This window comes from Aspergillus versicolor (genome assembly GCF_001890125.1).
Source record: "Aspergillus versicolor CBS 583.65 unplaced genomic scaffold ASPVEscaffold_10, whole genome shotgun sequence".
NCBI classification, from domain to species: domain Eukaryota; kingdom Fungi; phylum Ascomycota; class Eurotiomycetes; order Eurotiales; family Aspergillaceae; genus Aspergillus; species Aspergillus versicolor.
The window spans coordinates 1,189,513-1,203,182 of NW_024467533.1; the positions used below are offsets into that span (position 1 = coordinate 1,189,513).

At 49.3% G+C, this 13,670-nt stretch overlaps 5 protein-coding genes across 5 annotated transcripts; 4 read left to right on the plus strand and 1 right to left on the minus strand.

Moving 5' to 3' along the window:
* Positions 1-283: 283 nt before the first annotated feature.
* ASPVEDRAFT_138989 (uncharacterized protein) lies at positions 284-4,964 on the plus strand (the record flags this gene model as incomplete). Its single annotated transcript, XM_040807538.1, has 4 exons — positions 284-485; positions 540-2,815; positions 3,190-3,437; positions 3,488-4,964. 4 exons carry the CDS (start codon positions 284-286, stop codon positions 4,962-4,964), a joined length of 4,203 nt encoding a protein of 1,400 aa, XP_040672160.1.
* A 365-nt stretch (positions 4,965-5,329) lies between these two features.
* ilv3C (putative dihydroxy-acid dehydratase) lies at positions 5,330-7,232 on the plus strand (the record flags this gene model as incomplete). Its single annotated transcript, XM_040818130.1, has 3 exons — positions 5,330-5,747; positions 5,800-6,011; positions 6,063-7,232. The coding sequence occupies 3 exons, from the start codon at positions 5,330-5,332 to the stop codon at positions 7,230-7,232; spliced, it is 1,800 nt and encodes a 599-aa protein (XP_040672161.1).
* A 164-nt stretch (positions 7,233-7,396) lies between these two features.
* On the plus strand, positions 7,397-10,491 carry ASPVEDRAFT_45802 (WD40 repeat domain-containing protein). The gene is made up of 8 exons (XM_040813396.1): positions 7,397-7,568; positions 7,629-7,786; positions 7,849-8,000; positions 8,061-9,004; positions 9,055-9,189; positions 9,241-9,372; positions 9,417-9,715; positions 9,764-10,491. Exons 1-8 carry the CDS (start codon positions 7,532-7,534, stop codon positions 10,424-10,426), a joined length of 2,520 nt encoding a protein of 839 aa, XP_040672162.1. The 5' UTR covers positions 7,397-7,531; the 3' UTR covers positions 10,427-10,491.
* Positions 10,492-10,654: 163 nt separating this feature from the next.
* On the plus strand, positions 10,655-12,329 carry ASPVEDRAFT_45803 (uncharacterized protein). Its single transcript, XM_040813397.1, has 2 exons — positions 10,655-10,958; positions 11,048-12,329. Exons 1-2 carry the CDS (start codon positions 10,685-10,687, stop codon positions 11,869-11,871), a joined length of 1,098 nt encoding a protein of 365 aa, XP_040672163.1. The 5' UTR covers positions 10,655-10,684; the 3' UTR covers positions 11,872-12,329.
* ASPVEDRAFT_56049 (putative tetracycline transporter) lies at positions 12,164-13,579 on the minus strand (the record flags this gene model as incomplete). Its single annotated transcript, XM_040815155.1, has 2 exons — positions 12,164-13,459; positions 13,511-13,579. The coding sequence occupies 2 exons, from the start codon at positions 13,577-13,579 to the stop codon at positions 12,164-12,166; spliced, it is 1,365 nt and encodes a 454-aa protein (XP_040672164.1).
* Between the last annotated feature and the right edge of the window lie 91 nt (positions 13,580-13,670).

Genomic DNA, 13,670 nt, shown 5'->3' on the forward strand with positions numbered 1-13,670 from the left:
GACTTATATGCAATAGGCAGCACAGGTAATGAGCTGCGATTATTATCGGGGACGCGGAGTTGAAAAGATGGTGTTTGCGATGTTTGTTGCAGCTTTGCTTGGCGGTGTAATTTGGGGCTGGTTATGACAATACCATAACGGGATGGTAATCTAACATAACATGCATTGATTAAGTTGTAGTGGACTTTGGCGGCTTGACGTCATTTATCGCAATGTGTTCGGGCCCTTAAGTAGCAGCCCTCCGCTTGTTCTGTGTTTCTAGCACCCTCACGTACTCGCAATCATGATGCGAGCTCTGTTTGCTGGCAGGGTGTCCTACGGTTATAGACCCCTGCCTTGGTGCAAAGGCTCTACTGCTTATCGGGCTCCCCAGACATCTTCCATTATTGCCCGACGTGCAAGTACAATCAGTTCCGCAGATGTTAGTTCACTCGAGAGTGGCCACATTGAATTGGGAGAAAACGAGGGCCTGGTCTTTGTCAATAGTGAGCTTGTTTCAATATGGAGGGTTGACCCTATAAAAATCTAACTAGTTCTAGATATCTTCCCTCGAAAGCTCCAATGGCTGCTGCTCTTGGGACCACTCAACGGCAATCAGTCGTACGAAAAGGCCTTAAAGCGCATTAACCGTCCACATCTCGCGGCGTCAGATCCGTTGCGTATTATTCATCAGGTGTTTCCACCAGGCTTGGATATTGATATCAAAGACGTCATCCCGCGGTTTCGTGAGGGTGGCGCCTTCGTAAAATATGCCCGGAAGCCAGGAGCCACAGACACTGAGATCGAGGCCACAATCAAGCGGCATTTGGAAAAACATCCTATTCGACCCTGGTTCTACCCGTTCCAGCAGGCGACGGTTTCTCATGTTCAAGGAAGGCCGTGGATTGAAGATCTTTATCGCATTTCTAGTCCACGTATCCGAGTCGAGTTTTACCCAGCCGTGCCAGACGGGCCAGCTACAGAATTGGCCACAGAGGTCCTCCATACGATTTTCCGCAGATATGGAAAGCTACGATATATTGAGCGGCAGCCGCCAGACTCGAAAGAAACCCCGAAATATGCGTTAGTCGAGTTCTCCCGTACTAGTAATGCTGTTGCAGCCAAAAACTGCATCCACGGATTCACCATACCTCCAGAGGGGGGCGGGGGCAAGTCTGGTACACGCGTTAAAATCAAATATGAACGGAAGATCAGACTGTCTATGATTAAGGATTGGCTTCTGAGCCATCCCCGTATAGTAATCCCTGCAGCGGCCGCTCTCATTGCAGCCATCACAGTGACCGTCTTCGACCCAATACGCACATTCTTCATCAAGATGAAGATAAAGGCGACACTTCACACGGAGGGAAACAAGTTCGTTCAGTGGATCCGGTACCAAGTCAGCAAGGCAAATATTTACTTCGGTCAGAGTAAATCCGATGCTCGCGGCCTGACGGCAATTTGGGAGGATCGCCAAAGCGATATTTCTCAACTTAACTCATGGCTAACGGAAAGTGCCGAAACATTCATCGTGATACATGGCCCACGCGGTTCAGGGAAGCGCGAGCTAGTACTAGATCGAACTCTTAAGGACCATAGGTACAAACTCGTCATCGACTGTAAACAGCTTCAAGACGCCAAAGGTGATACGGCCAAAATTGCTCGTGCAGCTAGTCAAGTGGGCTACCGACCGATATTCTCATGGATGAATAGCATCAGCAGCTTCATCGACCTGGCAGCTCAGGGAATGATTGGCACCAAGGCGGGCTTTTCTGAGACTCTGGACGCTCAACTCAGCAATATTTGGCAGAACACTACTATGGCCATGAAGAGCATCACATTGGAGAACAGAAAAAAGACAGATACAGATGCGCAGCTTTCAGATGAAGAGTATTTGGAGGCCCATCCCGAGCTACGCCCAGTAGTAGTCATCGACAACTATCTCCACAACAATCCAGAAGGGAATGTGGTCTATGACAAGATTACAGAATGGGCTGCAGGCTTAACAAGCGGGAATATTGCACATGTCATCTTTTTGACAACTGATGTGTCTTTTTCCAAACCGTTAAGTAAAGCATTGCCCAACTCGGTGTTTCGAACGATCTCCCTAGGCGACTGCTCTCTTGAAGTTGGCCGAAGGTTCGTGCTCAACCATCTCAAATACGAAGCAAAGAACAAGGACCTGCCTGCTCAAAAAGAAGAGGACCTGTCAGAACTGGACAGTTGCATTGCCGTATTGGGAGGCCGCGTGACGGATCTTGAGTTCATGGCGCATCGCATTGAGTCCGGGGAAACCCCTCGAAGCGCCGTTACTCGAATTGTTGAACAGTCGGCCTCTGAGATCTTGAAAATGTTCATCTTGACTCCTGAGTCTGATTCGCAGCAGTGGAGTCATGAACAAGCCTGGCATCTAATCAAAACGCTTGCACATTCCACGGATGGCAGTGTATCCTACAACCGTGTTCTTGAGTCTGATTTATTCAAGTCTAATAGTCAAGCTCTTCGAGAACTCGAGCAAGCAGAGCTTGTTTCCATCGTCAGTGTGAACGGCTCTCCAAAGAGGGTGAGGGCTGGAAGACCGGTTTACCAGGCGGTATTCAAGCGATTGACCGAAGACAAAACTCTGAGCAGTCGTTTAAATCTCGAGATATTATCGCAACTAATCAGCAACGAAAACAAGAGCATTGGGAAGTACGAGGAGGAACTCCTGCTGCTTGGAAGACTACCGAAACAACCACGAGAGCTCACAGGAAGAATCCAATGGCTCCTGAACAAAGTGTACAACTCACAAAATAAGATCGCGAAGTATGAAGCAGAAAGCGCAGCACTTCAGAAGGTTTCGCAAAACGAGCATTAGCAACTCTTAGTTCTCTATAAACTCCCCTGTTGATATTATGAAAAAAAATGCACCACTGTAACACGACTTCAAGATATATTTTTAAATTCTCGTCATTTCATAGTTACAGCATTGAGCCACAATTGCTGATGTCAGCTGTAAACTATCGTATTGTACTTACATACGGACAATTTTCAAGGCTGGCCAACTTCAGCTTTTTCCTGTAGCAAGAAACTTCGTTCGCGATTCTGAATTTGCCATCCTGATGAGTAGATTTAGTAGAATTGCTATTCTCTCATAATTTTTCTTTGGCGGGGCTCTTCTTCCTAGAAATTCTTTTTGGATTTTTAGCCTACAGCCGGTTATTCAGAGAGGCCGCAATGACCACGATACAAACAGCCTATGCCAGGTTACAATTGAATTCGCTCCCCGTGGCCGTGATCCTCATCTCAACATGTGTCCTCATACTTACTCGCATTCTTAGCGGTCTTCAAAGTTATGCTGGAAAGCTGAAAGACCCAAAGCAGGTGCGCCGGCCTAGAACAGTGCCACATTGGATACCATGGTTAGGCCATAGTGTCTTGTTTGCTCGGGATCACATAGATTTCCTAGAAAAGGCCAGGTGAAGACTCTTTGAGATCTGCCCAAGGGGAAATTGACTAATCGTGGTAGGAACCAACTGAATGAGGCTGTGTTTTCCATACTTATGGGTGGCGCAAAGCACAATGTTGTCATGTCACCATCCTTGATTAAGTCTGTCTTGACATTTAGGGGTGTAACAACAGCCCCTCTAGTCAAGCATATTGCACGGAAAGTTCTCGGCGATCGCGGCGCCTTTGAGAAACTGAACCCTTCTGACAGCCATGTTTTCGTTCACAACATTCCAAATCAGTTCATGCATGAGCCATCTCTCTCTCAAACCTCGACATCGGCTGCCCGTTTTATCGAACGGGAGGTTCCGAATCTAGTGACTTTCTGCTCAGCCCCCATTGACCAGATGCTTTGGGAGCGTCCAGGCGACGTCCGTATTGTCGAGGGAATGAATCAACCTGTTTGCGAGGTAGATTTCTTTACACTCATTAGACACTTTGTTGGGACAGCGACGACTACTTCACTATTTGGTCGATCTATCTTAGAAACTTTCCCGAATTTGCTTCAAGATATCTGGAGTATTGACGACCAATTTGCGTCTTTATCAATGGGACCTCCTCGGTATCTGACTCCCAAGATTTCTGCAGCTTATGTTGCCCGAGACCGACTATTAGACATACTTTCTGTATTCCACCAAGCATTACTATTTTGGGATGAAGGCAAAGATCTTGGGATGGAATTCCGCGATCTCCGCGACCTCGACGACGTTTCGGATCCGATCAAGAAACGGATCCGCATGGCGAAGGACTTGGGACTATCGGCAGAGGATAGCGCTCCCGCACATTTAGCCTTGCTTTGGGCTATGAACGGCAACTCACCCAACATTGTGTTTTATCACCTTCTTCACTTATACTCCAATCCGACTCTGCTGGAGGAAATCCGAAATGAGATTGCCCCGTATGTTAGGGTGTCGAGACCGAGCAGAGAGGAAACTGGTTTCCCAATCCTGGAGGCACCCAAACTTTCTATTGACATGGACAAGCTAAGTGATTCCTGTGAACTTTTCAAGGCGACCTTCTACGAAACTCTACGCTTGGATTCAGCAGGAATTTCGTTCCGGCAGTTGACTGCAGACCTGACACTCACCGAAACGAAAGAGGAAGCCACGAGCGCAGGTGAATCGACTCCACGATCCTATTCCCTTAAGAGCGGAGAGCTAGTCATCGTCCCCCATGGAGTTGTCCACAACGATCCCACATACTTTTCTAACCCCGACCAATTCGACCCTCTCAGGTTCATCCAGACTGACCCCGGCACCGGCGAGAACCGCGCAAAATTCGAGACTATGACTCCATTTGGGGGTGGAATGCCCGCATGTAAAGGACGGGCTTTTGCAGAAAAGATGATTTTGGCCTTGTCGGCGGCAATTGTGTCCCTGTGGGAGGTCAAACCAGCGGATGAGAGGGATTTTAAGATTCCAGAGCATAAGATTTCGAGTGCTGCGTTTTTGCCAAAAAATGATATTCGGGTGCGAATATCATCGCGCTGTCATTCATGATGTAAATGGTCTTAATAGCGGCTTGTGTGTGTTTTTGTGCGGATATAGAGAGATCTCAAAACAAACAAAATGTAATAATGAATAGCAGAACCCTCCGGCCATAACACGGGGGAGATCTTCGAGCCCGCCGGCGAATTGAATTCTCGCTGATAGCAAGCAGGGCCCCCATCTTTGACAGATAAAGCCCAATTATAGGTCGAATCCGATAAGCATGGAAAAGAATCCGGAGAGCACGCGGACTTACGCCGAGTGTACTTTGGCGAGGTCTCACCACCCATGAGTTCAAATACGTGACCCGTTGCCAACTTTAGTTTGGATGCGTCGTGTGTAACTTGTGAACCTAGCATATATCCATCCAACAAACCATGGAACAAAACGACAGCACCGGTGTCCCTCATGACTACGATCTATCAACACCTATATCCTCCACCTCAGGCCTCCGACAAGGCTTAACGTTATACGGCGATGCTCACTTTTCCCTCTTCTTGAGAAAGGTATTTGTCAAGGCACTAGGGTACTCCGAAGACGCCCTTTCCAGACCTATAATTGGAATTATCAACACCTACTCCGGTTACAATCCCTGCCACGGGAATGTACCGCAGCTTATAGAAGCGGCGAAACGCGGTATCCACCTCAATGGCGGCCTTGCAGTTGAATTTCCAACCATAAGTGTACATGAGTCATTTTCGTATCCGACAAGTATGTTTCTAAGGAATCTGATGAGTATGGATACGGAGGAAATGATCCGTGCTCAGCCTATGGATGCGTGTGTCATGATAGGAGGTTTGTTTGTCTCCTCCTCAGGCTTGTTGGTGAATAAACTGACGCTCTCCAGGATGCGACAAGACTGTTCCAGCACAATTGATGGGCGGTATATCTGCAAACAAGCCTGTCCTTCCGTTAATTACCGGTCCGATGATGCCTGGGAGTCATCGCGGTAAGAGGATAGGTGCCTGTACGGATTGCCGGAATAACTGGGCAGCTTTTCGTGCTGAAGAAATAGATATTGAGGAGATCTCGGAAATTAATGAGGAACTTGCTCCGACGGTAAGCTCGCATTCACGAAAAATCCAGATTCATATTATCTGACATGTTTAGATTGGAACCTGTGGCGTTATGGGCACTGCTAGCACAATAGCGTGCATTACTGCTGCTCTTGGTATGATGCCTCTGCGCGGAGCTTCCGCGCCAGCAGTTTCGTCTGCAAGAGCTCGAGTTGCCGAAGAAACCGGAGCAAATGCTGTACTGACAGCGCGCAAAAAGCGGAAGCCGCAAGACATACTATCAAAGGAGTCGTTCCTAAACGCCATCACCGTCCTGCAAGCGATTGGTGGCTCAACAAATGCAGTAGTTCACCTGATGGCCATCGCAAATCGGCATCCAAAATTGCAAGGCGTGATTACCTTGCAAACTTTTGAAGAGGTCGGGCGCAATACACCACTACTGGTGGACCTCAAGCCCAGTGGCGATAACTACATGACTGATTTCCATAATGCCGGGGGGATGTTAGCGTTGCTACATACCCTACGGCCCCTCCTTCATCTATCTGCCATGACAATCACGGGCCAAACATTGGGCGAAGTTCTTGATACGTCACCATTCCGTGAATTTCCCCTTTCTCGACAAATTATCAGATCACTATCAAACCCCCTCTATCCTTCGTCATCGCTGATAGTCCTCCACGGAAATATAGCACCGAATGGTGCAATAATGAAAGCCTCGGCCTCAAAGGACCGCAATCTCCTCTCCCACGCCGGACCAGCAGTTGTTTTCGACAATTCCGCTGACCTCGCCAAGCGCATCGATGACCCAGGCCTCGAGGTCGCGGCAAATTCAATCCTTGTTCTTAAGAACATAGGGCCAATCGGGAATCCCGGGATGCCAGAAGCCGGCCTTCTTCCTATTCCGCGTAAGCTTGCAGCCGCAGGTGTAAAGGATATGCTTCGGATCTCAGACGGCCGCATGTCTGGTACGGCGGGCGGGACAATTATTTTGCACATCTCCCCAGAATCAGCAGTCCCAGATTCGCCATTTGGTATAGTCCAAACGGGTGACCTTATCAGTTGTGATGTGGAGAGTAGAAAGCTACAACTGGAAATATCAGCCGAAGAAATGGACGCGAGGATTGAGGCTCGAAGATCGGCGTTCGAGATGGAGAAGAAACCAAGGCAGAGGGGGTATCGCGGGTTGTACGAGCGGTCCGTTAACCAAGCGCAGGATGGCGCGGATTTCGATTTTCTTACAGCGGACGGGGGATCAAGAGATTGAACCTGTATCAGATCTGTTCTACCGTCGTATCTAGTCTCAGCTTCCAAGTGGTTGGTTTAGATGAATTGAAACCCTGACCCTGTGCCCTAAGCCCGTAATTTACCCGATACGGTTAAAGACGCGTCGCGCGCGACAACGCGTTATCCTTCCGGACCGTGACAACGCTTCAACTTCGAGCTGCGATTATGAAGTCTCCATAGCAAAGCATTCTATTCTGAAAACGAAGTCAATTGCGACATGCTAAAAAACGAACGGTGATTCCATCATCTCGTTTCAGTTTCCTATAACCCAGATTCACGATGTCTGAGCCAATGCGACCTAGGGGAAGACCGGCTCGTGAGTTCAACTCAACTCAATGCAGTCTACGCAACCACTAAACATGTCTACTGAATATAGATACACCCGGAACAACGGTCTTGACGTATACCCCCGATGGCCGTTATATTGTCACGGGAGGCTCGAACTCTGCTATCCGAATCTACACCGTCGGACAAGATGGAGAACCGAAGACCGTCGAAGAAGGCGCCGATGGACACCTGGGGATAGGATCCACGGTAAGTGCATCACGCAATTTCCCCTGTGGTATTCTGGGTGTTTGCATGGCTTATATTTGCAGAACGAGTATTTCTTCATGGGTGCTGAAGACGGGACAGTCTGGCAATATGAAGTCCGATCGGGGCGGATGGAGAAGCTACTCGTACGATGTGCATTGCCCGTACGAGATATCGCCGTTACAAAAGATAAGGAGTGGGTTGCTGTCGCGAGCGAGTAAGTTGGCACACTCTACCTAACGCTGACTAGACTGGGTGGAAGCTAATGCGACATCAGTGAGCTCACGATCAAACTGGTCAATATCGAAGATATGACCAAGATCAAGTACCTGCGCGAGCAGGCGAAAGGGACGAAACATATTACCTTTGATCCGAACGGGCGATTCGTCGCAGTTTCGTGTACGGATGGCATCGTTTACCTTTATTCTATGGATACTGAGGAACCGGAGCTGGTGCGCAAACTCGACGGCGTGATTCGGCGGCTAGAGCCAGAGGATGAAGCGACTTCAAGAGTGGTGTGGCATCCTGACGGGACTGCATTCGCAGTGGCGGAAACAACACGAGATATTGCTGTCTTTTCCGTGGGCGAGTGGAAGAAGAAAATGGCCTTCTCCGGTGGCCACAATGGGGATATCACGGCCATGAGCTGGTCTCCGAACGGTGCGCTTTTGGTGACTGCCGCCAAGGATGGCCAGGTTCTACTATGGGAAAGCAAGACACAAAAGATTCTCCATCGGTATGACTTTCCGAATGTGATCAATGTCGACTGGCATCCGGCCAAAAACGCCCTCTCACTTACGACGTCGGATGGAGAACTATTCATATACGATGGTTTTGTGCCAAAGGATCACCAAGTTATGCTTCAAAAGCCACTGCAGGCAGCTCCCATATTCCCTGGCGCCTTGACTGAAATATCCGATAATGCGACGCGGCCGTTGGCGAATCGGCCGAAAGAAGTACAGCCAAGAGGGAGGATGGGCAGCATTGACTCGCTCGATGATATACTTGGCTACGATCAAGATATGGAAGATTTCGTAGAAGATGATGATGGAGCTGGTTATGCTGAGGGTATTAATGGACATGGGAAGCGCACAAACGAACATCTGGATGATATAAACGGACACATGGATAAACGAATGTTGACGTCTTTTGCAAGGCCAGCCATTCATGCACCGCTCCAACCTGGCAGCACACCTTGGAGAGGTAACCGCAGATACCTTTGTAAGAACGCCATCCCCTGGCATGCCGTTTACTTTTACTAACAGCTATAGGTCTGAATTTAACGGGTGCTGTCTGGACTGTCGATCAAGAAACTCATAATACGGTGACAGTGGAGTTTTATGACCGGGAACTGCATCGTGATTTCCACTTTACAGACCCGTATCTATATGACCGGGCATGTCTGAGTATGTCTTTCTCTGTCCTGCAAGATACAATCACATACTAACCCTCATAAGATGAACACGGTGCTCTGTTTTCGAACAATCCGAAAGACGGTAGTCCGGCCACGATCTTCTACCGTCCACATGAGACTTGGACCACACGAGCAGACTGGAGAACCCAGCTACCCCAGGGAGAGCTCATTCGAGGTATGAACAGATTCCAGTCTATAGAAGTTAGCTAATAGAAACAGCGCTGGCGCTAAGCGAATCGTACATCGTTGCGGTAACAACGAAAGACTATATCCGAGTCTATACCCTATACGGAACACCTTTCAAAGTGTACCGTCAAAAAAGCTCGGCCGTGACCTGTGCTGCCTGGCGAGATTATATCATGACCATAGGGAACGGTCCCCTGGGAAGCGATGGGAAAATGGCAACTTTAAGATATACTGTGGAGAATGTCAAGCGCGATGAGATTTGCCAGAACGAGGACGTTGTTGCTATGCCAGACGGAAGTGAGCTGAAGAGCGTTTTCTTCACCGATACAGGAGTGAGTACCTACTGGATAGCCTCTAAAAGGATGGGCTAACCTCAGTAGGACCCTTGTATCTACGATTCAGAAGGTGTATTGCTGATCCTCCAGCACTGGCGCACTCCAGGCCAGGCACGGTGGGTGCCGCTACTCGATACGAGGCAGCTGGAGCGACTGGCAAGCGGACGCAAGGAGGAAACTTACTGGCCCGTTGCGGTCGCTCAGGACAAATTCCACTGTATCATCCTGAAGGGAGGAGACCGATATCCTTATTTCCCTCGGCCAATGCTCAGTGAATTCGAATTCCGGATACCAATCTCCGACAAGCCCAGCAAAGCCCAAGAGGACGGGGAAGAAAATGCTGTGCGCAATGACAGTATGCGTCTTGAGGAATCCTTCGTTCGGGGCAACCTGCTTCTATCTCTATTCCAAGATCTGGTCTCATCTACGCATGCGACTTCAACCCAGCGGACAGAACTATCACGAAAAGAGTTGGAGTTGGACAAGGTACTTCTGCAACTCCTAGCGATCGAGTGTCGGGAAGGTGAGGAAAGGGGCATGAAGGCGCTGGAACTGGTACACATGATGAAGGACCGCAACGGCAAGATGGTCGAGGCTGCTGTCAAGGTTGCACAGCGGTATAATCGGAGAGTGTTGGAGGATAAGATCCGAGGTCTGGCTGAGCGGCGATATACAGGGGATGATGATGACGATGAATTGGCACTTTAAATTACGATTGTATGATTAGCACCAGGTTTGATACCAAGAAATAAATTGGATAATTGTGGACAGTGTTGTTGTTTCAATATTAAGATCCCAGGATCGACCAAGTAGAACCTTGGAGGCGTTGTGGGGCAACGTCATCATTTAGTTAAAGTAATTCTCTCCGTCTCCAAATTCCAGTCGCCTTCATCTCTCCGTCCTGCTTTCAACATACCTATAGCGTACTTTGCCTAATGCATTAACCACATCATCATTCAACTCGCGATGCCAAAGCTCGCTGTACCACCACTGTCATCCGGCCCTTCCCGTGTCATCAATACCGGCTCGCATCATCCTCGATCCATACCCTCGAGATGCGCCTCTTCTCATCTCCGACCCCTCGCAAGCGCCCAAGCCCGTCATGACATCTCCCTATCGCGTTCATCTCCAAACGCTCTACCGCCCTTCAAATTCAAATACTCCCTGACTGATGACCTCAACCCGAAGAACCAAAACGATCACAAACCTCCCGATGAGCGGATCCTAAAGCTGGGAAAGAGTATACCTACCCTCTCCCACCCTTCATTGCAAAAATTTATCCAAGGAGATTGCCTACGAGAATCTAAGCTAACGAGTGTCTTCATGCAGCGTTACGGATCCTCTCCCCCCTTCTCCCGACAATCCTCGTCAACCCTCTCCCGCCGCATATTCTCTCCCCAAGCGTGACATTACATCTTTTCCCGTCAACTCATCCGCACCTCCCAACAGTCAAGGGACGGACACTCTACCGCGCGGCTTTATGGGCAGTCCCGGTGGCATGGAGCAGCGTCCCATTAGTTGGGAACGTAAAGTTGCAAATCCTAAGTGAACGGATCGTGCGCGCCGGAACAGTCCCGGACCCGCATCTCAACGCGCATGGCAACTCGCAAGGCGGAAATGGGGACTGTGGAGATGAAAGACTTGTTGTGCGATGGCGGACAGAGCGGACTCATTCATCGAATACACCGTTTCCGTCCTCAACACCAGGGTCGGGGTCTTCCTCTGGATCGGAAAGGCCGGATACGGGTGCAGGGAACGCCGTAGGTAGCGACGGCGAATCCAAGACCGGAACGAATAAAGGTCTCAGCGTCCTATTAGGCGGCGATGCACCCATCTTCAAATTATCCAGAGATGACGAGTTTACGGGGCTTTTCATCTTCTCATTTGATGAAGAAGGCCGTGTCTTAACGCAGACGATCGAGCATGCCGAGGACGCGAGCGGATGGGAGCGCACAGCTAAGTTTGTTACCCTTACAGATTGGTTGATTGGGAAAGCGAGGGGGTCGTTAGATCCTGCTCCGCCAGCGGGATTGCTAGGCTGCTCCGAGTTTGGTTTAAACGGCTCTTCCGCGCATAGTCGGGATCATGAGCGATATCCCGAACACCATCACAAGGGAAATAGCGACAGGATGTCAGAGGCGTCATCGTTATAGTTCACTCTTTTCAGTCTAGGTTGGGGAGATACGGCTAGAGTTAAGGAGTTGTTTGTTGTATTTTATCTGGAAAATCTCCTTTCTTGGTGGATGTTATGCTTTTTTTAGGATTGTATAATATTGCACATGTCTATACCCCGATGAACGATTCATGCGACACATCTGACAATAATAACACAACTGGCCAGCAGTGGCATTGATTCAATTTCAGAGTAATATAGGGTAGGGCATATATTATAAGTCGCCCTCTGCTGGGTGTTCAAAGGCAGAACACCAGATATAGTACATCTATTTACGTCTGCTTAACCCCAAGGTCATGGGCGACCGAAGGCGCTTTCAGCCCTACAAAAACGCCCACGCACACCCCAGTCATGACTATACTTCCAGTGAAATATGCAACCTCTCTCCCAACCCACCAGAACAGTGAGCAAAACAGTATTGGTCCCGCCGCACGTCCAACCTGGCCCCAGCTCCTTAACCTTCCCAAAACAACACCCCTCTCCTCCTCCTTCGCTTCCAATGAGCCAAAGCTGTTTAACCCCGTCACAACTGTCGCGCTCGTAACAGCTAATAAACTCGCGGCGGTATATAGGCCCGCTATTGAGGTGACACGGGATAGTAAAAAGAATGAGATTGCTGCGCTTACAACGCCAATACGCACTGTTAGGAGTGGTGGGAGACGGCGCACAACTGTGCCTTGGAGAAGAGACGCAATAAGGCCCATTGTTGAGAGAAGACGGCCGTTTAGTGCCGCTGGCGAAGCCGTAGAGTTGGAGTAAAAGGTTGCCGTCAGAAAAGGGAGAGAGAATTCCATGCCAGAGAAAGGGAGAAGGAAAAGAAAATGCAGGGTGTTGAGAATTGCGGGGTTGTTGGTGTATCTTCGCGCTGTCTGCGAGCTAGCGATGGGCTTAGTTGACTTTGTCGAGTTCTCTTCCGTTGTTGAAGATGTGGGTTGTGATTTCGGGAGGCTTGTGAGTCGTGGATGCGTCTCGGGAAGGCAGGCATAGATATATGCTGTCTCGAGCACGATAAGCGCCAGCGAGACCCCCGCAGCTGTCGCGAACGGGTTTGCCGCAACGGTTGTGATGCTGGCCAGAAACGCGCCTAGGGCAGGGCCGAACGTAAACGCGATACTAAAACAAGCACCCACAAGTGCCATCGTTGACCCGCGCTGACTCGGATCACTAATATCTGTCGCAATTGCGTGCGCTAGCTGCACGTTTCCCTCACTAAGACCCCCGACGACACGGCTAGCGAGAAACGTGCGAAAATCTGTCGCGGCGACCCAGAGCGCAACACTTAGTGTATTTCCAACCATGGAGGCAAGAAGAGCAGTGCGCCGGCCATGTTTGTCGGAGAGGCGACCAATGAAGGGGGCAGCGATAGCTTGGAGAAGTGAAAAGAGGGAGCCGAGTGCCCCGCCAAGGAGTACAATATCATAGCGAGAATCGATTGGTTTTGCGAAGGAGTTTTTGTACGCGTTTAAGTAGTGAAAGATGCGGTTTAGGGTAGATGTTGGCGAGGGGTCTTGGGTGCGATAGAAGGATAAAAGCGACGGAAATAGAGGTAGGATGAAAGTAAATGATATCTGAATTTAGATTGTTAGGGTTAAATAGAGAAGTACAGATGCGGGACATACAAGATCCAACAGTAAGGAGGTCATTAGAACCTTGAGGATGGTTTTCCGCTGGTCTGCGGGCAGGGCCATAGCGACGCGGGATGAGTTGGTGGAGAGTGAAATTCAGGAAGAAAGGTGCAAATAAGAAAGCATCAAATATATAGACAAGCTGAAAGGCCCA

What these genes read in the sequence shown, in the direction of transcription:
- ASPVEDRAFT_45802 (XM_040813396.1), top strand. Translation starts at nt 7,532, where the DNA reads ATGTCTGAGCCAATGCGACCTAGGGGAAGACCGGCTC. An exon ending in TGGGTTGCTGTCGCGAGCGA is followed by an intron (nt 8,001 to 8,060) that starts GTAAGTTGGCAC and finishes ATGCGACATCAG; the next exon opens with TGAGCTCACGATCAAACTGG. An exon ending in TTTTCTTCACCGATACAGGA is followed by an intron (nt 9,716 to 9,763) that starts GTGAGTACCTAC and finishes TAACCTCAGTAG; the next exon opens with GACCCTTGTATCTACGATTC.
- ASPVEDRAFT_45803 (XM_040813397.1), top strand. Translation starts at nt 10,685, where the DNA reads ATGCCAAAGCTCGCTGTACCACCACTGTCATCCGGCCCTTCCCGTGTC. An exon ending in GATCCTAAAGCTGGGAAAGA is followed by an intron (nt 10,959 to 11,047) that starts GTATACCTACCC and finishes GTCTTCATGCAG; the next exon opens with CGTTACGGATCCTCTCCCCC.